We start from the raw sequence: 25,608 nt of genomic DNA, 5'->3' as shown, positions 1-25,608 counted from the left end.
CCACAGGCATTGCAAGGAGAGGCAGGAAGAATAACAAGGGCAGACCTATGTTGAACCCTGACTCTGGAGTCACTTGTGTAAGGACACACAGCTGGTAAATGTGGAGCTAGGATTTGATCTTGGGCCGTCTGGCTCTAATCAGCTCTACCTTGTTCTGGATAAATTCACTTACAGCCCTTGACCTCCCCCCTGCCCCCGGGGTCTGCAAGCCTGTTCTGTCCAGCTGCATTTCCTCTTATATACTACAGAGGCTACTAAGATTCGTGGGACACATATGGCCAATACCAACATTTTCAGTGCGTTGATCCACCAGATGGACCGAAGACTGCAGATCTCACCATAACCATGAACACTCTGGACCACAAGGGGGCAGGAACCAACCTGTCAAGCCCCGAGGCTTACCTAGCAGGAGTGTTCTCAGGAGGAAAGAAGGAAGGCAGGTCATTAAGGATAACCAGCCAGGCAGAGCCTCACCTGCCCTTAAATGTCAGCCAATAAGAAGAGGAAATGGGCATGGGTCCTTCTTTTAAAAATGCACATTCAACCTGTTTGATCATTAATTTTATTCTTCAAGCAACTTGGCTTCTCTTCTGCTTCCTGCTGCCTTTCTCAAAGGGACCAAACTTGCTTTCTGTCTTCTTCCATTTTCCACTTTTGGATCCCAATCCCCCTTTTATTAATTTTCTCCAACATGTGTCACCCAATATTTGCTCATTTTGCTTTAGCTGATCCTAAATTCTCATGGTTGCTGGAGATAGCTACAACACTAAATTTCTTCACCTGGATCCTCTGGGAATTGGGGACCTGTCTTTGGAAGAGGGATTGTGTGACTCTGGGGGTGACATTCTCCATGCTATTGTGCAGTGTGTGGCAGCTCCCAGGAGGGAGCGTTTATCAGGGAGTTGGCTGGTTTCACTGAGCCCCTCCATGTGCCAAGCAGTCAACAGGACAGATAAAAATCCAGTCCAGTGTTCAGCTCTGAGGTTGAAACAAGCTGAGGAGGCAGCACAAGAAAGCCAGTGTGACCAGAGCAAGTGAGACAAGGGGAAAGTGATGGGGACAGGGTCAGGAACATGCATATGGACACAAACAGTGTGCCCACAGGCCCAGTGAGTACCCAGACTTTCATTCTAAGGCAGATGTGGTTTGAGTTCTGACTCTCTCATTCTTAGAGGTGCAGCTTGCACACATCACTGCACCTCTTCGAGCCTCAGTTTTCTCACCTATTCAAGAGAAAATAACAGTTACTTCCTAGGTTTATCATGAGAATTAAATTAGAATAATGCTTTGGAGAAGGAAGCCAGATTGTAAAAAAAAAAAAAAAAAAAAAAAAAGGCCGGTTGCAGTGGCTCACGTCTGTAACACCAGCACTTTAACAGGCTGAGGCAGGTGGATCACTCGAGTCCAGGAGTTAAAGACCAACCTGGCCAACATGGTGAAACCCCATCTCTACTAAAAATATGAAGATTTGCTGGGTATGGTGGCACACACCTGTAGTCTGAGCTACTCAGGAGGCTGAGGCAGGAGAATTTCTTGAACCCAGGAGGCGGAGGTTGCAGTGAGCCAAGATCACACCACTGCACTCCAGCCTGGAAGACAGAACAAAACTCCATCTTAAAAAGAAATAAGCGGGGGATGAACGTTAGGAAGGAGAGGCAGTGAATAGCAGCATTTGTTTTGGAAAGTTTGGTGATACAGGGAAGAAAAATGGAGTTACCAGGGCCAGGATAAGGTTTCTCCCATAAATCACAACTTTGTAGGCTGTTCCTGCCTGAGGGTGCTGGGAAGATGAGACCAACATTCCCACTGCACAGTGAGGAGACTGTGGCCAAGAGGATGGAGCCACCCAAGCTCAAAAAATCAGTTCAGAAAACATACCAGACAAGACAGGAAACCTTTTAAAATTTTTAATTAGCTTTAGGGAAACATCATGCTAGAGTGTTCAGATGTTTATAAGATAATGGATAAATCAACCCACGTATCCTCCCCTGCTTTCCAAACTTTAGTTATCATGGCCAGACCCACCACCGTCTCTGGCTACGTTGCCCCCATCTACATAGCGCTGTGGAAGGTGGACAATTTGCAGTTCAGAGCTGCTAAAAATTTATTGTGGGAAGATTACAGGGAATCAGCACAGAGGTTCTGGTGAGGATTTACAGGGAAATAACCTCCGTACCCGGAGAAGCATGGGATCTTTGGGTCCAGGGTGGGTCATGCAGTTCCAGGCATCAGCTGAATAATCAACACGATCTACGCAGGTGGTGTCCTGAATGTGGAGAACATTCCAGGGAGAAGACTAGGATGCAGAAGCTGATTCTGTGTGAAATAATCCAGGTATTAGTAAATTTCACACCCTTTCTTCCGGTCAGAACTGACAGCCTTTCCCACTTCCTGCTCTCTCCCTCCGCGCTGGTAAGACTGCTGTCCGTGGTGCTGAAGTCTATTCCTGTAGGGACGCCCATCCACTGCCTCTCTCTGTATAACGTTTTCTCATTGTTTCCCTGGACTTCCTTTCATCAATTAAGGTGGCTCTTCCTCGTCACCTTGGCCTACTTCACAGCACAATAATACAAAATATCACCAGGTGCCCTAGTTAATCAAAAAACATATTTCTTACTTTTAATATTGGCAACTCAGTCACATGTATAAAACACTTTATAGGCTAAACCAAATATGTCTGTGAGCTGAATATAATATGGGGGGTCACAGATTTGGGACTTCTGTGCTAAGTGACAGCCTAGATATATTGCCAGGAACACTTGAGATGCCCTAGACCTTTCAACGTTTTGCAACTGCCAGCCAATTAACTTAGAGAGAGCTGCACTGTCCAATAGGGTAGCCACTAGTCACGCATGGATATCAGCATTTGAAATGCAGCTAATCCACCCTGAAATATGCTGTAGGTATAAAATACGCAACAGACCAAAGACTTACTGCAAAAATAACATGTAAAATATTTTATTACTTTTATATTGATTCCATGTTAAAATGATAATATTTTGGATACGGTGGGTAAATATAAACCAGTAAGGTTAATATAATCTGTTTCTTTTTCCTTTCAAAGATGGCTTTGCTAGAAAATTCAAAATTACATGTGTGTCTCCTGTTATATTTCCATTGGATAACAATGGTTTAGAGTATGACATAACTAAGCTAATTAACTCAAGGACATAGATTCCATTATGATGTTGGCCACTTAATTTTTTGTGTCCCCGTCATGGACTGTACCTTATTACAGCTCGATTCATCACATGTGACCTTGTTCTCACAAAGCATGTGTACAGCGCAGCTTATTACATACTTATCCTTACTCCTCAGAGGAGGATACGTCTATCCCCCATGACTCTTATGGGCAGTCACCCAAAGCTTCTCCCCATTGCCCAGAGCATCAGACCCTTTCCTGCTTCTGTGTACTTGCACATGCTGTATCTTCTGCTTATAATGTCTTTTCCCACCAAAAGAGTCTTTATCATTTTTCAACACCCAGTTTAAATCTTGCCTCTTCTGCAAAGACTCCTGGAAGTCTCCTGGTGAGGCTACTGGGTCTTGTCTACTTCCATAGAACCTCAACTGATCACCTCAGTGCACAAGAAATTGCCTATTTATTTGTTTTATCTCTTGCTAGGCTGGGGGATCTTGAGATCAGGGGCCATGTGTGATTCATTTTTGTAATCCTGGAACTTAGGATAAAACAGGGAATAAGATGAAGTCCCTGACTTCATGAGGTGTACATTCTTTTGGGAGGGGAAGAGAAAAGATACAGATAATATAGTAGGAAGTAAGATAATAATGACTGTTATGAGGAAAAATAAAACAGGGAAGAGAGTGGTGGATGTGCCATTTTTGAGAGACTTGAGATGGTGACACCTGAGCAGAGTGTATTCAGCACAGAATTGTTGCAAATACATACATGATAAATGAATGAATAATGACATCTCCTTTCATAGAAACTTCCTTCCTTTTATCTGCCAGATATCACTCTTGTAAAGATGTCTCCTAAAACTGAGCTCCCTGCACACTCCAGCCCACGTCAACCTCCTTTCTTTACTTCAAAAAGGCAAGTTCCTTCATTCCTGCTTCAGGGACTTTGCACGTGTTCATCTTCTTGCTTGTGATACTTTTCTCCTGGGTCTTGGCACAACTCCTACTGCCTGATCATTCAGGGCTCAGCCGAAATATCTGTTCCCCAAAGAGCCTCTGTCTGACTATATTAATTTGATGCCTCTCTCTGTCCCCACCTCAGTTACTTTTGTCCACATCCTCCTGCTTTGTTTTCTTCTGAATACCCATCATCCTCTGGAATTTAGTTGACTATATATTTATTTCTTTGTTCGCTGTTAGTATTCCCAACTAGAATACAAGCTCCAGGAAATCAGATTCCTTGTCCATCTCCTTCACTGCTGTATTCCTAACATGTAGAATAGTGTCTAGCATATAGTAGAGGCTTAACTACAATTTAATAAATGAATGAGTAACACACTTATAATGACCCTAAAGGCCAAAGGTCATCACTAAGGAATGGAAACATGCTCTGGTTTCTCACCGGATTGGTACACACATAGCTCCTTCACTTTGGGGACATTTAGATGGTGACTTGGTACTTTTCCTGCAGCAGGACCAGATCTAGAATGCAAAACAGATACCTCAGACAGTGGGGGTGGGGGAGGATCAGAGAGACCAGGGAGGTTTCCCCCTTGGAGCAGCACTGGGAGCAGAATGGGGAGGGGGAATGAGCCCAAGGTGTGGAGACGGGTCTGAGGCTGGAAGCTCTGATTTGCCGCTGGCTGTCTTGAATGATTTTGTGGACAGTTCTGGATACTGCATGGATACTGCATGGATAACCATGCAGTATAGTGACTACCAGTGTGGGCTCTATAGCTGGAGGATGTGGGTTCACTCTGGCTCCGACACTTTCTTCCATGGAAATATGGGCAAACATTTTGATCTTCCTTTGTTTCTGTTTCCTTATCTTTAAAATGCAGATAGTGATAATACCTAGTTCATGGAGTTGTGTGGACTGATCAAGTTAACATATGTAAAGTCCACAAAGAGTCTGGCACATAGTAAAGCACCTAATATGCATTTAGATTTAATTGTTATGATTTTTTGCTAAGCAATCTTGGATAAATTGCTTAAAGTTCTTGGATCTTGGTTTCCTTATCTATAGATTAGGAACAACCACTTCCTTCCAAGCTAATCACTTAAGAGCTCCTACATTGGAATGAGACAGTGCAGAAAGGTGCCATTACTGCAGCTGGAGTCTCATTTCATCTGGTCATCTCTCTGAAGCAATGGCCCAATAACAAAGTGAAGGTGTTGGTTGAGCTGTCCCATTCATTTGCATGGGCCTGGGGTCACAAGCTTTGGGAATTTTTAGGCTCATCCAGATTAGTTGCCTCAAGCTTCCTACCTCATAAGTAGTGAGTTCTGGCCGGGCGTGGTGGCTCACACCTGTAATCCCAGCACTTTGGGAGGCCAAGGTAGGTGGATCACTTGAGGTCAGGAGTTAAAGACCAGCCTAGCCAATACGGTGAAACTCCGTCTCTACTAAAGATACAAAAATTAGCCAGGTGTGGTGATGCATGCCTGTAATCCCAGCTACTTGGGAGGCCAAGGCAGGAGAATTACTTGAACTCTGGAGGCAGAGGTTGCAGTGAGCTGAGATTGCACCACTGCACTCCAGCCTGGGGAACAGAGCAAAACTCCATTTCAAAAAGCAAAAAAAAAAAAAAAAAAAAGGTAGTGAGTTCCCAGTCAATGAAGGTATATAAGCAGAGGTCAGAAAATTGCTTGCTGGGAGAGCCACTAGAGAGAACTTTAGAAACTCCGGCATCTAGCACTTGGCAGGACTAGTGAATATTCAGTGAATGAAGGCATATACCTTTCAATTCAGCTTTTTTTTTTTTTTGGTGGGGGAAGTTTGAAGTCCTGATGGGGGCCTGAGCTGCTCAGATTCAATCTTGCATTTTTTGCTTTGAATTCTAGCAGATATGAAAACTTTGGATGCTTGAGGTAGAGACATCTGAAAGGAGGCAGTCTTTGTCTCGGCTGAAACCAGACCAATTTCCTGCCCATCAATCAACATCATACAATTTTAGAGGAGAATAAAGGGAGAATTGGGCAGATTTTCTCCCCTGGAGAAGCCTGCATTCATATCTTAGCTGCTCTAGGCTGAGGGCAAGAATAGAATTGAAACAAGCATGTCCTTAGCTAAAGGTGCACATTCAATTGCTAGTGCAGGCACAGTGCTTCATGTTGGCACACTGGGTCCCCTCAGTAAATGTCAGCTGAGTTTATTAAGGTTGTGATTATTAGGGACCATTCTACTTCAGTAGGAAAGAGATTTTTGGTCTAGGAGAAGTGCCAGGGTGAGGTAAGGGGAAATGAGATACAAAGGGTGACAGAGGAGTCTGAACTTTCTTCTGGAGTGTTCCTGTCCCTTCCCACCTCCAGCACTTACTAATCAATTCTTTAACCACATGCTGCTCCAGGTTGTAGAGCCATTTATTAATCACAGGACACACCTGAAAGACAAGGAAATAGGCAAAGGTCAGGAGGAGGGCTCGTTAATAAAGCCTAAATAAGAGTGAGCAAGGCAAGTTCTCCTAAGCCAACCCATTCTGGGGACAACCAAGTAGATGGGTTTTGGGGACAGGCTACCCTAGGATCACAAGCCAGCTCAGGCTGCCCTAGGGTCACAAGCCAGCTCAGCCACTTGGCAGCTGTATGACTTGAGTAAGTCATTGGCCCTGCCTGGGACTGTTTCTTAAATCTGGAAAATGAAGATGATATTGTTACCTGGAGTATGAGATTGTTTGGAGGATGAGATAAGAAAATTCGGATACTTAGCATAGTGTTTGAGTGCTTAGTGAATGTTAATTTTGTGATTACTTATCCCCATTTTATGGATAAGGAAACTGAGTTTTGGAGAGAATTATCAACTCACTTCTGGTCACACGGATGCTGATTTTGACCTGAAGAATTAAAGAATGTCTGTAAAACACTTCACCAGTGTCCGATTGCAGAATGGGAGCTTAATAGACGCCACTCCATCTCTCCCTAGCTCTCCTTCCTGGAAGATTTCCTCCCACTTCGTTAAGAAGATCCAATCCCTTGTTATCTGAGTCTCAGCTCAAAAACGGAAGTAATCTGGGTTTGCATACTTACCTTTTGCCCCAGATCATGGGCTACTATGTTTTTCAGGTTTCTCTCTATGTTTGCCACAACAAATTTTGCTGCTGGGGCGAGTCTAAATCAAGAGGCAGAAAATACGCAGAACAGATTAACTTCTCTCGGATTCCTTTCTCCACATCACTTCTTTGATCAATGACCGTGAACTTCTTCAAGTCTACTCTTTGTTTCCACGGCATTGAATCACCCAGCCATGTCCTACTGCTCCAGTCCACACTCTAGGGCTCCTCAAAATTAATCTTCCAAGTTTAAGTCACCTTGCCCTTATCATTGTTACCCACCGTTATCTTCTCTGTGACTATTTTGCATCTCCCACTGGAGATGCCTTCTTCAAATTCTTGTTAGGCCCAGCCAACTGGTTTCCTTCAGAAAGCTCTTCCTGATCATCCTGGCTAATTCTGAGTTCCCTCTTTCCTTCTCACTTTCTCATTTCTCTGATTACCTGATGCTACAGCGGAACTTATCTCTTCTGCCGGAGGGCCAGTGCTTTCATGGAAGGAACAGTATAGCATCGTTCTTTAATTGGGAGGCAGGAGAAAGAAGCAGGAAATAGCATAAAGGTGTCCTTGTGTTCTGTGTTCCTGACTCAGTCCCTAATCATTAACATGTGAAGATAAATCTGTCCTATTCTCAGGCAAAGGGTTTATGTCTTTATTTTTTAAAGAGTGTGCATAGAAATCAGCTATGATCTACTGCTTCCAACCTTAGGTCTCAGATTCCTCACAAAGGAGGGCCATGTTTTCTTTAGCATATCACGGGAGAGAGAGGTATTTGCAGAGTTTTCAGAAGGGGAGATGGGCTGTGAATCTGGCCTGGTTCTCATTTGTGTCTGAGCATGTCAGGAGGACAGGACCAGGTGTGCAAGGGTGCAGAAAGCATTCCACACCCAGAGCTTTCCTGAAACAGCGAGCAACTGAGATGAATCAAAATAGAGAATTCGTGAAAGAAGAAAACAAGATAGAAAATGGACTGGTGATGACCACTGGATTCAGCTAAATGTGGATATCAGCCTTAATTTAAACACACACACACACAAACAAACAAACTTTAAAAAGGGCTAGATGTGGTGGCTCATGCCTGTAATCCCAGCACTTTGAGAGGCTGAGGCAGGTAGATCACTTGGGTGCCGGAGTTTGAGACCAGCCTGGGAGACATGGTGAAACTCTGTCTCTACAAAAAACACAAAAATTAGCCAGGCATGTTGGCCTGCGCCTGTAATCTCAGCTACTCAGGAGGCCTAGATGGGAGGATCGCCTGAGCTGGGGAGGCGGAGCTTGCAGTGAGCCAAGATTGTACCACCATTGCACTTAAGCCTGGGCAACTGAGTGAGACCCCATTTCAAAAAAATATTTAAAAAGAAGACTTTTGAAAAAGGATTATAAATTTAGAAGTAAACACTAAAACTCTACTTAATAAAAGAGCAAAATCTCTGAAGACAGTTTCTCTGAAGAGGAAATATCAGAGACTAAGAAATGATGAAATCTTTTTCTACTGGTAGTCAAAGTAATGAAAATAATAGCATTTGTGGGATTTTCCTCCTAGTGAAAAGAAGATCTTGTCTTAACGTAGCTCAGAATAATCATATTCAGCACTTTTCCCAGCACCAAGCAGGCTGAAATAAATGAGTAAGAATGAGAGCCATCTATAGCAGATGCTTGGGGAAGGTATGTATGTATAAAAGAATAAATGTTGTGAAAAAGAGAATAATTGGGATTTATTGTATTTGGGACAAAACTGCCCAGTATCAGCTAGAGACATGCCACTTGGTTCAGTTCCATTGGTAAGGTATTTGGTGAGTGGTTTGGCAGTGCTGAAAACTTAGAAGTTGTAGAACTGTGTATACTTTTGGAATAATCTTAAAAATCTACAATAAGAAAATAATTCTATTTTTGGAACATTTTCCTATATCAAAATGTTCTGGGTTATTTATGATAGCAAAATGTTTATCTTTTAAATTAATTTAATGTTTTCGAGACAGGGTCTTGCTTGTTGCCCCAGCTGGAGTGCAGTGGCATGCTTATGACTCGCTGCCACCTGAACCTCCTGGGCTCAAGTGATCCTCCCACCTCAGCCTCCCTAGTAGCAGGGACTATAGGCACCTGCCACCACATGTGGCTAATTTTTATATTTTTTGTATAGACAGGGTTTTGCTGTGTTGCCCAGGCTGGTCTTGAACTCCTGGGCTCAAGCTGTCTGCCTGCCTTGGCCTCCCAAAGTGCTGAGATTACAGGCATGAGCCACCTCACTAGGCCCAAAAAGTTTAGAAATAACCTATCAACAAATGGCCAAGCAATCCTTTTTTTTTTTTTTTTTTTGCTCAGTCCTATTTGGTAAGTCTCTTTTCATGTTGATAGAATTATTACTTTTGTAAAAAACAAAATTTTAAAGGCACAGAAAGTCCTATTTATTATACCCACATCACCATACACACAAAAGCCTAATTTTGTAGGGTATTGTTTTTCTAGTGACATCTTTCAGGTGAAACCTCACTGGGAACATCATCATAACCAGCTGGACACAGAGAAAGACAGATGGAGAACTCACTGGGCTCCAGTTTGGATCCAGATAGCCTCAGGCAAGAGTCTGCAGTTCCCAAAGGCAAGTTCATATCTGCCACCTACATTCTTCTCCAAACGAATCTGGACTTTTATATCTGACTGCATATTAGCTGTGAAGGGCTTCAAGGTCAGGAGCCTGTGGGAGGGAAGAGGTAAGGCAGGTGGGAGAGAAGTTCAGAGCTCACTACATCCCCATTTGTTTCTAGAACGACGTTCCCCATGTTGCCACAGAATCTTCAAAACCACCCTGTTAAGGTCATTTTCTCATTTTTCAAAAGAGGCCATTCAGTCCTGGAGAATGGGAATGGCTTTCTCCAAGGCATGCATCCAGCCAGTAGCTAAGTCAGAGGGTTCTGCACTCAGGGAATCTAATACTTGCTACCTCTGGCTCTGGGGACAGTTAGGAAGGAAAATATTGATTCTAAGTATGGCATCTTATCAAAACTAGAAAACTGCATCTGACCTTGGAAAGTCCTTTTCTAGAGGTCTCAGAATCCATCGCCTTGATGACCAGGCTTGAAATGGCAATGAATGAAGTAGACCGGCAGTTAGTTTCACAGGGAGAGGTAAAGGCTGTGGTGAACTGGAGAATGCCTGGCCTCTGCAGATGCACCATGCAAACCAGACAAAATTTATCAGTGGGCCAGATGCATCTCCTGGGGTGATCTCCAGGCAATAGTGTCACAGAATTGGGGTCCAGAGGTGATTCGATGTTCTTGTCTTCAGTTACATTCAATCAGAACTAAGCAGACTCATGAAGTTCAAATAAATGAAGGTGGGGGCTGTCTGGAAGAGGTAGGGGGAGGAAATCTGCTCAACCCTTCTGCTTTCTCAGAGGGGCCCCAAGCTTGGAGCACTCAAGTATTCTGCAGGCTTCTCATTCTACACATGGGGTGACTCAGGCCCAGAGAGGGTGGATGTTTTGCTCTAACCACACAGTGAGTCTGTTGCTGAGTCCTTTGGTTAGCGCTCCTGCCCACAACCCCCAACTCCTGTGCAAAAGCCGATGGAACCTGCGAGACTCATAGCTGTGACTTACTGCACGATCAACTCAGATATGAATGGTACTCGTACAGTGGCCTCCTTTCTTTGAGGGGTGCTCTCGATGGAGACTTGGAGGAGTTGAGGATTTTTCACCTGTATCCTGGGTGAAGAAACAGCACAACACAGGGAGGCTGTGGCTCCTGCTGCAGGTGGACCTCACTTTGTGCAATGGCAGGTCCCTTGCAGAGAAGAAGCTGAATATAGGCAAAGATGGTTACTCATTCATTAACCAGGTAGTTTATTGCAAAGCTACTATGTGTTATAAGCACTGGAAATATATCTCCGAGCAAAAAGAAGCTCTTATCTTAATGCATCTCAGAATAATCATGTTCAGCACTTTGCCCAGCACCAAGTAGGCTGGAATCAATGAGTGAATAAGACCGAAAGCCATATACAGCAGATGCTTGGAGCAGGTATGTATGTATAGGAGAATAAATCCAGTAAATAAATACATACAGAAAGTGATAGGCATGGTGAAAAAAAAAGGCCCTACAGGATCAGGACAATGGAAGGTAATATTGGGAAGAGTGGAATTTCAGACAGGGTAGTCAGGGAAGGTTTATCAAAGGAGTTGACGTTTGGGCAGAGTCACGAATGAAGTGAGAATGAGTCACACAGATAGTCAAGAGAAGAAAAGGACGGGCTTAAGACAGAGCAAGGCTGGGTGCATGGCTCATGCCTGTAATCCCAGCACTTTGAGAGGCCAAGGCAGGAGATCAATTAAGTCTGAGAAGTCAAGGTTGCAGTGAGCCATGATTGTGCCACTGCACTCCAGCCTGTGTGATGGAGCAATACCTTGTCTCGAAAACAAAACAAAGGAAAACAAAAAGTCAAACAACCAAACAAAAAATTAGCTGGGCATGGTGACATGTGTCTGTGGTCCCAGCTACTTGGGAGGCTGAGGCAGGAGGGTGGCTTGGGCCCAGGAGGTTGAGGCTGCAGTGAGCTGTGGTCACACCACTTACTGAACTCCAGCCTGGGAGACAGAGTGAGACCCTATCTCAAAACAATAATAATAGTAGAAATAATAAAGAAGGCAGAGCAAGTGCAAAAGCCCTGAGGCTGAAATGTGGCTTGTGTGTTTGAGGAACAGCAACGGGCTTTGTGTGGCTAGCAGGCAGAGAGTGAGGCGAGACTAGTAGAAGAGGTGAGCGAGGTAGCCAGGGCCAGATTGCGTGGAGCCTTGAGGGCCAGTGGTAAGAACTTTGGACTTGGTTCTGAGGGTGAAGATAAGACATTGGAGGGTTTGGACAAGGGAGTTACAGGGTTGGCTCCGCTTCTTAGGAAGATTTTTCTGGATACTGGCAGAACAGAATGGAGGAGATGAGGGCTGGTGGGTAGAAGCAGGAGAATCTGCGGCTGTAAGTTAAGCGGGGAGATAATGGTGGCTCAGACCACCAGAGGTGGGAAAAAAAAGTGGTGAGATGCCTGGGTGTGATTTGAAGGCAGAAGTGACAGGGAGGATTTGGCAACAGGCTGGAAGCAGGTACAAGGGAGACAGAGGAGCCAGGGAGGACATCACGATTTTTGGCCAGAGCAACTGGATGGATGGAGTTGTCATTAGGTAAGATGGATTGGGCAGGGAGAGGCACAGGTTGGGGCAGGGATGAAGGTGGGAGTCAGCAGTTGAGTTTTGGATATGTTGAGTTTAAGAAGACAAGGGACCCAGGTCTTCTATACTCTGGTGGCCAATCTAACCCTAAAGCCCAGCATCATCTAGTATTAGGATTATCACATTCTTGCTGTTTTTTATTACCTGTGATTGGATGCTTACTGAGGAGAGGAAGATGTGCAAACATTTTACACATATTATTTCACTTAATGTTCACAACAATCCCATGGGGGTAGATGCTATTATTCCCCATTGAACAGGGCAGATGTTGAGGCTCAGAGAAAGGGGCAGATTGGTGATGCTGTCACAGCTGGTGAGCAGCCATCCTTTTCCCAGACAAGGGGACTGAATCCCTGTGTCTTTAGCCCCTCCCCTAGCCTCCTGCAGTGGGAGTTTCTCCCAACCTGAGGATCTCAGGCCATCAGAGTTGGAAAGGCTCTTTGCAAGAGAAGGGCCTCTGTGAGGTCAGGAAATGTGGGGAGAGCTCTAACTATCCAACAAACCAGGACAGCCTGGACTGGGGGTGGTTGGTGATCAGGGACCACTCACCTAACAGTGTCGATCTCATTGGTGAGTGGAGGCCCCAAGATGTCCAGGAGGCCTGATACAACGTCGAAGGCACTACTCAATGATTTCTGGAGGCTGATTGTCTGCAGGCTGGGAAGAAAGTCTGCCCTGAGGAGTCCTTGCGTCAAATCTGTAAAGAATGTCCCACCCCCAAACCCATATAGACATTTAGATGCCAAAGATCCCCAGATACAACCTCGATCTCCGAGCATGTCTCCTATGTAACTCTGATTTGTCGATCAGCTATTTCTGGCTCGCTGGGCTCTGGGCCAAGTTCCAGACATAATCATCCAGCAAATATTCACAGGGGCCTACTATGCACCTGGGCCATGCATCCAGTCTGTTCACCACCCTGGGCACCACCCTGATGGAGCTGGCATTCTTACGGGGCTGAGGAGAAACAGATGAAAAAGTGGAGGATAAAGGGACAGGCAGGATTCAGGTGCAAACAAGTGCTGTGAAGGGGTTGGTTTCAAAGTATTTAGCGACGAGCTCAACAGGGGCACTGGCCATAGCTCTGGACCAAGGTCCTGGGGTCCCCAGGCTGTGCCAGGTGTTAACTGCATAGTTGTTTAGTTCATGGGGAAGCTAGAGTTCTGGGGGTGAAGCTGGGATGTTTGGGGCAATGGGGGGCACCTGGAGAGTCTGTAAGCAGGAAGTATTTCCCAAATGGTATACCCCAAAATTTCAATGTTTTAACCATGATGACCGTGCCACTGAATAGCAGTCCATCCTATGACGAAAAAATAAACGGCAGGGTGAGGGATTCATTTATGCAGGAGGTCAAGGAAGGGCTTTCTGCAAATGTGGCATTTGAACAGAGACCTGAAGGAAGGGAGGCAGCCATGTTGACAGGTAGGGGAAGAATGTTCCAGGCAGAGGGAACAGCAGGTACAAAGGCTGGGACAGGAACCAGTCCATGTAGAGCTGGTTCCTTTGATGGTGGGTCTTGATAGATAAAGCATAGCAAGGAGACAGGAAAGAGGGGGCTCTTGGAAAATGAGGATTAAACGATGTTGCAGTCAGGACAGCGAACAATTAATAGTGTTAATTGTGTCCCAGGCACTTTGCTAATGAGAACTTCACTGGCATTGGCTCAGGGTTCTGCATGACCCAGAGCAGGACAGTCTCACCATTAAGGAGCTGGGAAGAAACTCCAGCCAGGACCTCCTGTGCAGAGGATGAGGCAAGCAGCCCACAGAGGAGAATGAAGAGGCCGGAGACATTCAGCATCCTGGGTTAGGTCCCTGTGGAGGATCAGGGAAAAGAGGTCATTTGCAAGGACACTTTCTGAGAGGGTCTTCCCAGAGCTTAGGTCTGAAGTGGCCACAGAACTCATGTGGACCCATTCACCTATGTCCATTTTACAGATGGGTTGACTGAGGCTCAGAGAGGGACCTGCTTTTCCTCAGAGTTTAGAGCAAGAAACAGAGGGTCCAAGAGATGAAGTCACTTGCCCAAGGCCACACAACCTGTATTTATGCCCAAAAGCTGGACATATGGTTTTTCCCGCAGGGACACTGCCTTCCCCAGCAGGGCTGCTCACGGCTGCTGCAAGAGGCTGCTTAACGTTAGAGTTATGACAATGGTCTCTGAAATCCCCCACCTGTTAGCAGCTGTGGGATTGTGGGATTTAGTGCAAGTTGCTTCACCACACGATGTTATGCAGGACACACTATCCTCATTTTACAGTGAAATGGTGGTGGTGATATGCCCTGGCTTCAGACAGACATACCCGGGATGGAATCCCAGCTCTACCACTTACTTGCTGGATACCTGAGGCTTTCCTCACCTGGAAAATGCAGAGGATACAAACGCATACCTTCCTCTTGCCCTTGTTGTAAGCACTTAGCACAGCACCTTGCGCATTGTAAGTGCTTCACAAATGGTCACCACTGTGCCGATGCATCATTATGATCATGATTTTCACTTGACATTTTCAAGGGCTTACCTCCCTGAGCTGGTGGGAGAGAGTAGGCTCCGCAGCACGGACAAGAAGGGCCCAGGCTGAGGGACTAGGGCTGGAGTATGTGGACACTACAGGCCCATCTACTGTGCCCGTTTGAACGGCACACTGCCTGATCTGGGAGTGCCCCTTGGGACCTTGACACACGCTCCACCCCTCCCGGAAAGGAGGTGCATGCAGGTGTTCGTGTGGTTTCCTGGGACTTCAACCAAATGTCAGTGCAAATGGCCCCACTGGGACCTGAGACTAACAGGTAGAGGCTGGTAGGGGCCGGTTCTCTCCTTAGACACTTGACGGATTCCAAGGAGACTCTCAGTCCAGTCCCTGGTCACTTTTCTCATGTAAATTCATAGCCCATTTGGTTTAGCATTTTATTTTATTTTATTTTATTTATTTATTTTGAGACAGAGTCTCACTCTATTGCCCAGGCTGGAGTGCAGTGTGGTGTGATCTCTGCTCACTGCAACCTCCACCTCTTGGGATCAAGCAATTCTCTTCCTCAGCTTCCCAAGTAGCTGGGATCACAGGCACCCACCACCACGCCCAGCTAATTTTTTCGTATTTTTAGTAGAGATGGGGTTTCACCATGTTGGCCAGGCTGGTTTTGAACACCTGACCTCAGATGATCCATCCAACCTGGCCTCCCAAAGTGCTAGGATTACAGGTGTGAACCACCTCATGGTTTAACATTTTAATTTGGGAGATCTGTTTTTAGGCAAGTAGAGAAATTAGAAAATAAAGATATGTACAAAGACAGAAAAAGTAGATAAAAATAAGTTCACAGAGATAACTTCTGTTGTGTCTTTTTTTGGAAGTTTTTCTTTCCATAGGTGTGCATTCATGTAACACGATGAGAAACAAGGATTGGCCTGTCATGCTTCTACGGAAGCATTTATTCAAGTAGCAGCACATCAGGACTGTCTACCTCCTCGTCTGCAGAATTTTCTAAGGTATGTATTGACCTATGTTCGTGGAATGTCTCCTCTTTTGGGCAATTTTCATGTTTTTACCCCAGATGGCACCGGCAGGAACATCCTTAGGGGTTTTCTGCGTTTCTCTGCCACATTATAACCCGTGAAGCATTTTCCAGGAATAACCAACCCTGAAGTTCTTTGTGTGTGTGTGTGTGTGTGTGTGTGTGTGTGTGTGTGTGTGTGTGCGCGCATGTGTGGTGTTTTGCTTTGTTTTTGAGATGGAGTTTCGCTCTGTCACCAAGGCTGGAGTGCAGTGGCGCAATCTCAGCTCACTGCAACCTCTGTGCAAGCCACCACAGCCGGCTAATTTTTTTTTTTTTTTTTAATTTTAGTAGAGACAGGGTTTCACCATGTTGCCCAGACTGGTCGTGAACTCCTGAGCTCAGGTAATCTGCCCCCGTCAGCCTCCCAAAGTACTGGGATTACAGGCGTGAGCCACCACGCCTGGCCTGTTTTTATAAGTATGGAAGCATTCTCTGTGTTCATCCTTCTCACCCTCTCCGTGAACCGCAATGAGGGTTCACAGTCCTTGTGAAATCTATGCTCAAGTTCCATCTGCAGAGTTCTGGTTTTGATCACGACAGAGTATCTTGCATCAGACTAACCCTCCCAACTAACGTCAACTATAAGAGATGGAAATCTATAAAAACAAAGGAGGACATCCATGAGCAACTACATGGGCACAATTTGAAAAGCTGTGATTCTTGAGAAAGAGACATCATTCAAGGTGGGCTCCATATTCACCCCAGCTTTTGCTTGAGGTCATTTTCCAACGTATCAACTAGAGTCCAAGCAAAAAGAACTAGTCTTACAGGGATGAGGAGACAAAAATTGGAATTGGAATTTGGGGCCACCAAAGTGGCTGGGACTTGAGGGGCAAAATCCCAAAGAGGAAGGTCCCCAGGGAAGGAGCCTTGAAATCTCAGCTTTTAAGCTGCGCCCTTGCAGGGTGGGACTCTCAGGCTTGAGGCAGAAAACAGCAGCTGAAAGTTAAAAAGTGAACAGAGACATCAGCACCTCCGCTGTGTGATGCTGGGGAAGGGAGCACTGGTTGGAGGTGGGCCCCTTTGATGGGAGGGACCTTGGTACACATCTTAAGCTCTCAGTGAAGACACAAAAGACTATGCTCTAGGAGAAAGGGCCACACCCTAGAAATAGTCTCCCTCTAAAAGTAAGAACAAGACCAAAATAGTTCTACATAATAAAACACAAAGCTAAGCCTAAGCAGGGTCATGATCCATTTCTGCTCTATCTTTCTGCCATCTTCGTTTCTGGAAAAAAGATAATGTCATTCACCATCGTGTTCAGCATCCAATAAAAATTTACAAGGCATGCATGCTTAAAAAATGACCAAGGGACTAAAGGCCAAGAAATTAAAATATACAACATAATAAATCCACAGGCAAGTCAAATATTCCAATATTGAGCAGACAACAGGGCAAGAAACCAACAGAGGATGAGGAGGCCCGCGACCTTCAGCGTCTTGGGGCAGTACCCGTGGGATACCAGCTAAGTAGAGTCAGCTTCAGGGTCATTCTGAGAAGTTCTCTATGGAGCTAAAGGAGATTGGGGGGAGCAAAGGAGTCATTTGGACTCATTCCTACCCACCCAACACCCATTTTTTTTTTTTTTTTGAGATGGAGTCTTGCTCTGTCACCCAGGCTGGAGTCAGTGGCATGATCTCAGCTCACTGCAACGGCCGCCTCCCAGGTTCAAGCGATTCTCCTGCCTCAACCTCCCGAGTAGCTGAGACTGCAGGCATGCGCCATCATGCCTGGCTAATTTTTGTATTTTTAGAAGAGACAGGTTTCACCATATTGGCCAGCCTGATCTCGAACTCCTGACCTCGTGATCCTCCCACCTCAGCCTCCCAAAGTTCTGGGATTACAGGCATGAGCCACTGCACCCAGCCCAATACCTATTTTACAGATGGGACACAGAGGCTCGGGTCAGGGTTAAGTTTTCTTAAGGCCAGCTGTAGTTAGTGGCTAGCACCTGGCTCTCCCGCCTGTACGTTTTTTATACTTGATTCTGCATCTCACTCAAAAAGGCTACTAGGAGAATTCAGCAAGCGTTTTGAAAATTGTTTAGCCTAGTGCCACTAAATAGAAGTTAATTTTGAATTTGCAAATTAAAGTTCCTCTTATCCCTCCCTGGTTCTGACAGTAAGTACCCTTGGAAGACTCACAGACAGTCTGAAGGAGGGGAGGGTGGCTGGGAAGCACCTTTCCTGCTGGGTGCTGGAGGAGTGCCCCGATTCCTTACAACATCCCAAATCCTATGAGACAGTTATTGACATGCTTCCTTTACAGAGCAGGAAATGGAAGCTTGGAGAGCTGAGGGCACATGCCCATTCTTCCCTCTTTATTTATAGAGGAATCCTTTTATTTTTGAAGGAAGAAATGTGCTTAACAAAGAAATTATCTTTCCCAACCTTCTTTGCAACCAGGGATGGTCCATGAGATATAAATGGAAATTGTAGGTCAGGGCTTCTTAAAACGTTCTCTAGAGTGACTGATCCAGCTGCAAAGCGCATGCTTTTGTTTTCCTCTCCTGGCTTTTCCTGATTACATGTAAGACTTGATGACTGGAGCCTAGCAGTTATCTTACTAGAAGGAAGATGAAAGCTACATGCTAGGGGTAGCCAAGGAAGGAGATGGCAGGCTCCGCCAGCCCAACTCTGGGCTTCTCATCATGACGGAAGCCACAGTTTTTCATATTCTGTGCTAGAACCGAACACAATTTGTAACCAGTAACATGTATCAAAAGCTTTAGTCTGGTTCAGCATCTGATGAAAAGGCAGGTTGAAGAGTGCCATTGCCTTGTGCTTACCTGGATTTCTCTGGTGTGCTGTCGAGACACTCTGGCCTCTGTAGGTTGATTCTCGATGACTCTGTAGGGGAGCAGACTGTATAAATGGCAAGTGATCCCATTGCTGGGGGAGACGTGGCACTGGGTGATGGACAGCTAGGAAGCTGATGGAAAGCCCTTGATTTTACCACGTCTATCCAATACCTCCAAAGCAAACATGCCTGCCTGGAAGGCCCGGGAAAATGTCAACAACATATTTGAATCTGTAAATCACGAATGCCATCAAATGGAGAGGTGCAGAGAGTATGGAGAGCACCGAGAGGGGCTGCAAGCGGGAAGACAGTGTGCAGGAGTCACATTCACATCCCTGCCCCGCTCTGAGCTGCTTTTCTCATCTGTACAATAAGCAAGATGGGTCTGGTGACTCTGAGGAAGGAAGCCGCTCGGTCTTCTGTGAGTGGGGAGGCAGAGGATGTCCTAGCTTCAGTTTACTGGTCTGTGGTCCCAGACCCTTGAGCTCCAGCATGGCGCTGCCCATTTCTTGCTGTTTGATGCTGGACAGCTCCCAAGCCCTTTCCGGGTCTCCGTCTCTCCATCTATAAAAATAATAGCTCACATTGACAGTCAGTTTTCACAAATGTATCCTTATCATGCAAGAACTAATTAACCTGATTTTACAGATAAGGAAACTAAGACTCAAGAGAAGACAAATCTTGCCCAAGGTCCTAGAGCTAGTGTATAATAGAATCAGGATTTGAATCTAGTTCTACCTTCTATGAAAGCTTGTAACCTTCACACTACATCACAATTTCCTCCTTTTAGAGCAGAGCTGTGACTTCCTTGTGGGGTAGGGGTAACTGTTCTCTATCTTACTGAAGAGGTTTGTTCCTTGAAGACTTGAGAACAGATGTGCTCAACCATTTGAAAGGTTGGAACCCCACTAAAGCCTTAATTGCAAAGATGTCTTAAAGCACGTGCATGGTTTGAATGCATGTGTCCCTCCAAAATTCATATGTTGGAACTTAAACCCCAAAGCAGTGGTATTAAGAGGTGGGGCCTGTTGGGAATCAATTAAGTCATAAGGGTTCTGTACTCATGAATAGAACAGTGTCCTTATAAAGGTGGCCTCAGATAGCTGCCTAGCCCCTCCACTTCTCTTTTGCCATGTGAGGACATAGCATTTGTCCTTTTGCCCTTTCGTCCTTTCTCTCTTGTGATTGCAGTGAGAAGGTGTCATCTTGGAAGCAGATAGAAAGCCTTTACCAGACACCAAGTCTGCTGGCACTTTGATCTTGGACTTCCAGCCTCCAGAACTGTGAGACGTAAATTTCTATTATTTATAAATTATTCAGTCTAAGATATTTTGTTATTGCAGCAGGAACAGGTTGTACTTTTTTGATGGTGGGAACAGGTCTTGCCCTCTTCCCCTCTCAGTCCCTCCAGTCCCTGCAACAAGTGTAGCAGGAACACATTCCTTGCATGCTGAGGTTGGAGAGGCACTGCTTAGGTCATCTCTGAATTGCTCAGCACAGGCTTGGCTCAGCTAGATACTCAACAACCTTCCTATTTTTTTTGAAAATGCATTTTTTTCTTGCATGCACTAACACAGAAGTAAGTCACATCTAACGAATAAACTTCTGTCAAATTTTGGCATCCCTTTTCAGTTTTTTTCTCAGTTCCACTTTTTTGCATCATTGTGATTCCAGCTAAGCAAATTCTTAGATCTTTATTTCCACCCAGCTGGAAACTACAGTTATTTTTCCATTTTTAAAAAATGCCCAGAAAACAAGTCTGTTGAGTTGGTGTAACAATTGACTCCCCTAATTTGAGAACTTTGGCTTTTCCAGTGTGATGAAATTTATTCTACTCCCATTCGCAGAGCAAATATTTACAGTAAAGGTTTCCATCTGCTGGCAAAGATGTAGTGAAATAGGTACACGCTATCATCGTAGTGTAAACAGAAAGATCCAGTTTGGTAAATATTTCATGATGTGTTCCTGGGGTCACAAAATGTTCCAAGGCATAGAGTTAACTGATGCTGAAATGTTATCCTGTATGAATCAAGCAAACATTGGAAAGATCCATATGAATGGGCAGCATTGATTTAACTGAATAAAGGCTTCAAAAGAGCCTGCACTAGAGTTGAGTGCTTTACTCTCTGGATAACTTCATGTCCACTTAGGTTGTGCCTTCATTATTCCCACATATCCCCTTATGGTAGATGTCCCTCTCCCTCCCAATGCATCCTCCTCTTCCCCAAAGCCTCCTTCATGGGACATCACCACCTCCAGGAAGCCCTCACCACATCCCCACTTTTAAGTTCTGGGCTTGGTGAGAAAGAAGCCAGAGCTGGCCCCAGGGAGGCTCACAGAGGGGACACTCCCCCACTCCACATTGGCCACATCAGTCATCAGTGGGTCCTGGTGATCTTGGCCCTACTCCCTCCACAGCCTGGCACCATGCAGCTAGGAGCCATGCGTTTGGTCCATAGTCCATCAATTTTGTCCTCCATTATCTGTCTCTGGTTAACAGAAAATAATGCAGATCTCCCATACCCCCTAATCCTGGTTTGCTAGAGTTTTCCTGCTTACTCACCCACTCAGCTGCCCCAGAGGTGGTGTCTGTGTACAGTCAAGAAGAGGCTCATTCATTTATTCACTCATTCATTCATTCATTCATTCATTCATCATGGGTTATTTGCTTGCACCTTTGCTAGGCACTGGAGCTGTTGAGGAGTGAAGCACCTGCCCTCAGGCAGATGGGCAGAGGGGTGAACGAGAAGAGTGGAAGCCACGCTATTAAGAACTGATGATGTTTGAGTGTTCTCTCTGCATTGGACGCTGGTGACAAGGTAGCTTGGTTAGACCTGCATGTCGAGAAATACAGTGTCTCATTTTTGGAAACATTAAGGAGCAGTCCTGCTCAGCTGGGTGGTGACTCCTGAGCAGTGGAGGATTTAACCAGCAGGTGAGGGAGAAGGAAAGGTGTCCGAGGTGGTTGGGACAGCATGGACTAAGGCTTGGCACTGACCCGAGTTAGTTCCTGCCCAAAAGAAGCCCTGACTTTTGAGCACCTCCTTGTGTATTTTCTGTGGGATTGGATTGCCACAAATTATAGTCAGTAAGGAAAATTCGCATCCTTCATCTTTTGCTAGCGGGAAAAGCTATGGAGGAGATGAACTTCCGATTAAATGCCATTTTGCCTCTGACCAGCCATGTGGCCTCAGGCAAGTCACTTCACCTCTCTGACCCTGAGTTGCCACACCTAACCAAAGACTCATTCACTGGATCACTCAGTAAAAATCCGAATTCAATGAGATAAATGTGTATGAGGTCCACTACAGGATTTCTTCCCCACCTCGTCACTTCCGCAGGTTTTAAAATTTAATACATTGTAATCAAATAGTAGCAGCAGTAAATAAACACTTTGAAAAACAAGCAAGTATCCCCTTGTATCTGGAAGAATATTAAGTCAAAGTATTCTACATGATAGAAAGGAGACAACTGCCAATGTCCATGGTTAGACAATTCAAGGACATCTTGGAAATTTCTTTTTGTTCTTTTTATTTTTTATTTTTTTCTTCTTTCTTTCTTTCTTTCTTTCTTTCTTTCTTTCTTTCTTTCTTTCTTTCTTTCTTTCTTTCTTTCCTTCCTTCCTTCCTTCCTTCCTTCCTTCCTTCCTTCCTTCCTTCCTTCCTTCCTTCCTTCTTTCTTTCTTTCTTTCTTTCTTTCTTTCTTTCTTTCTTTCTTTCTTTTTCTTTTTTTCTTAGGCACAGTCTCACTCTGTCACCCAGGTTATAGGGCAGGGGCACGATCTCAGCTCACTGCAACCTCTGCCTCCCGGGTTCAAGCGATCCTCCTGCCTCAGCCTCCCAAGTAGCTGGGATTACAGACATGTGCCACCATGCCCGGCTAGTTTTTGTATTTTCAGTAGAGACAGAGTTTCACCATGTTGGCCAGGCTGGTCTCGAACTCCTGGCCTCAAGTGATCTGCCCCCCTCGGCCTCCCAAAGTGCTGGGATTACAGGTGTGAGCCACTGTGCCCAGCCCAACTTGGACATTTCTAAAGCCATTTCCAAAAAATCAATGGCGACAGGTTGGGACACAGCTACTTCAAAGGGTAAAATGTCTATATCTACATTGGTTTTTATTAACAGAGATCAAGTTGTACCTGTATAGCATGACATTCTTGTCTTTAGCTTTAAAAGGAAAAAAGCCTTTTCCATTGGCACCAGTTTGAAATATTTCCAAAATAAGGCTCCCTTAAAATGGATTAGTACGGTATTTATTCATATGACAGAGTTCATCCATGTAGTAAAAAGACAAATACAGGCTGGGTGCGGTGGCTCACGCCTGTAATTCCAGCACTTCGGGAGGTCAAGGCAGGTGGATCATGAGGTCAGGAGATCAAGACCATCCTGGCCAACACGGTGAAACGCCATCTCTACTAAAAATACAAATCTTAGCTAGGTGTGGTGGCATGTGCCTGTAATCCCAGCTACTCAGAAAGCTAAGGCAGCAGAATTGCTTGAACCTGGGAGGTGGAGGTTGCAGTGAGCCGAGATGGTGCCCCTGCACTCCAGTCTGGTGACAGAGCAAGGCTCCATCTCAAAAAAAAAAAAAAGAAAGAAAAAAAAAAAAAAGGCAAATACAGGGCTTCGTAGGCCTTGTTTGTTTGTTTGGTTAATTGTACAAAATGAGAGAGGAATACTCACAAGCATGATCTTTTTAACAACTGTTTAACTCTTAGGTACATCAGAATGCAAAATATAGAATGCCCTAAAAGAAACTGACCAACAGGCATATAAAATTGCAGTGAAGCCTGGAATCAGCTCAGTTCCTGCTATCCCTTCAGCATTCCTATGAAGAGGGCTTTCTCTCCTCCTGGAGCATAGACCTTCGACCTAATAGAAAGGAACCTCAGAAAGGCAAGGCATTCTGATAAAACACTCCTCCAGCCTTTACATGGGACATTTTATTTTTAATTTAAAAGGATCAACCGGCCTTGGTCAGCCTTAGGAAGGGAGGTATCACTTAGGTGAAGATATCTGGGGAAACTTTAAATACCTAGCTGCCTCTTCGCATTTAAATCAGATTGCCTTCAGCGGTTCTTACAAAGAATTCCTCATAGCTATTCAGAGCAGTCACTCAAGTTTTGGTTCTCTTTTACATAGCTGCATTTGGAGACACTCTATGTGAGGCATGTTTAGAAAAAGAGAACCTGGGCGAGGTGGCTCAGGCCTGTAATCCCAGCCCTATGGGAGGCCGAGGCGGTGGATCACTTGAGGTCAGGAGTTCGAGACCAGTCTGGCCAACATGGCGAAACCCTGTCTCTACTAAAAATACAAAAAATTAGCTGGGCATGGTGGTGGGCGCCTATAATCCCAGCTACTTGGGAGGCTGAGGCAGAAGAATTTCTTGAACCTGGGAGATGAAGGTTGAAATGAGCTGAGATCACGCCACTGCGCTCCAGTCTGGGCAACCGAGCAAGACTCTAGTCTCAAAAACAAAAACAAAACAAACAAAAAAATCCCCACTTATACCTGGAACAGATATTCTTCCAAATAACTTAGTCTTGTTGGTCAAGGCCGTTCCCAGAGATCACCGGCTGTTAGCAGGGGGTTCCCAGAGATCACCGGCTGTTAGCAAGGGGTTCCCAGAGATCACGGCCTGTTAGCAGGGGGTTCCCAGAGATCACTGCCTGTTAGCAGGGGGTTCCCAGAGATCACTGGCTGTTAGCAGGGAGTTTCCAGATATCACTGGCTGTTAGCAGGGGCTTCCCAGGGATCACTGCCTGTTAGCAGGGGTTCCCAGAGATCACTGCCTGTTAGCGGGGGGTTCCCAGAGATCACTGCCTGTTAGCGGGGGGTTCCCAGAGATCACTGCCTGTTAGTGGGGGGTTCCCAGATATCTCTGCCTGTTAGCGGGGGGTTCCCAGATATCACTGCCTGTTAGCGGGGGGTTCCCAGAGATCACTGCCTGTTAGCGGGGGGTTCCCAGAGATCACTGCCTGTTAGCGGGAGGTTCCCAGAGATTACTGCCTGTTAGCAGGGAGTTTCCAGAGATCACCGCCTGTTAGCAGGGGGTTCCCAGAGATCACTGCCTGTTAGCAGGGGTTCCCAGAGATCACTGCCTGTTAGCAGGGGGTTCCCAGAGATCACTGCCTGTTAGCAGGGGTTCCCAGAGATCACTGCCTGTTAGCAGGGGGTTCCCAGAGATCACTGCCTGTTAGCAGGGGGTTCCCAGAGATCACTGCCTGTTAGCAGGGGGTTCCCAGAGATCACTGCCTGTTAGCAGGGGGTTCCCAGAGATCACTGCCTGTTAGCAGGGGGTTCCCAGAGATCACTGCCTGTTAGCAGGGGGTTCCCAGAGATCACTGCCTGTTAGCAGGGGGTTCACAGAGATCACTGAGTGTCAGTGAGGGGTTCCCAGAGCTGCTGTAGAGACGGTGTTTCTGGTGGAGGGTGTCCAGGTTCTTGGCGTCTTGAACAAAGAATTGGAGAAAACGCACAAATAAAGCAAAAAAGGAATGAAGAAATTTATTGAAAAGAAAGTGCACTCCACAGTGTGGGTGCAGGGCGGAGCACAGGGGCTCAAAGGCCCTGTTACAGAGCTTTTGTGAGTTTAAAAACCCTGTACTTGGGGTACGCCCTGTGTAAATGAAGAGGATGAAGTAAAGTTACCAAGTCATTTACTCAGTGTAGGCCCTATGGAGAGGGTATTTCCTGTCCTAGCTGAAGTGTGAATTGGCCTTGCGTTCCCTGCCTCCAGGCCCTATTTTCCTGCCTCATCAGGGCTACTGGGTAGTGTGCTTTGGTCAGTAAAGGTGAGCAGTGCCGTTCTGGAACCTTCCCGCCCGTCTGCTCCTCCTTGCTCATCTGAACAT

The 25,608-nt window shown here is 45.6% G+C and overlaps 1 protein-coding gene across 1 annotated transcript; it reads right to left on the bottom strand.

The window, feature by feature from the left end:
* Positions 1-1,893: 1,893 nt before the first annotated feature.
* LOC102136182 (putative BPIFA4P protein) lies at positions 1,894-18,801 on the bottom strand. The gene is made up of 9 exons (XM_005568719.4): positions 18,745-18,801; positions 14,106-14,219; positions 12,955-13,102; positions 10,789-10,893; positions 9,736-9,885; positions 7,168-7,249; positions 6,461-6,524; positions 4,544-4,623; positions 1,894-2,316 (listed from the first exon to the last, which is right to left on the bottom strand). The coding sequence occupies exons 2-8, from the start codon at positions 14,203-14,205 to the stop codon at positions 4,583-4,585; spliced, it is 690 nt and encodes a 229-aa protein (XP_005568776.1). The 5' UTR covers positions 14,206-14,219; positions 18,745-18,801; the 3' UTR covers positions 1,894-2,316; positions 4,544-4,582.
* Positions 18,802-25,608: the final 6,807 nt, after the last annotated feature.

Source organism: Macaca fascicularis, chromosome 10 (assembly GCF_037993035.2).
Source record: "Macaca fascicularis isolate 582-1 chromosome 10, T2T-MFA8v1.1".
In the NCBI taxonomy this organism is placed as follows: Eukaryota; Metazoa; Chordata; class Mammalia; order Primates; family Cercopithecidae; genus Macaca; species Macaca fascicularis.
This window is presented reverse-complemented; position numbering and strand designations above follow the sequence as displayed.

Coding starts and splice junctions, on each gene's coding strand:
- LOC102136182 (XM_005568719.4), bottom strand. CDS start 14,205: ATGCTGAATGTCTCCGGCCTCTTCATTCTCCTCTGTGGGCTGCTTGCC. Junction 9,886..10,788: donor ATATCTGAGTTGATCGTGCA/GTAAGTCACAGC, acceptor TCCCTCCCACAG/GCTCCTGACCTTGAAGCCCT. Junction 6,525..7,167: donor CCCATGATCTGGGGCAAAAG/GTAAGTATGCAA, acceptor CTTGTCTTTCAG/GTGTGTCCTGTGATTAATAA.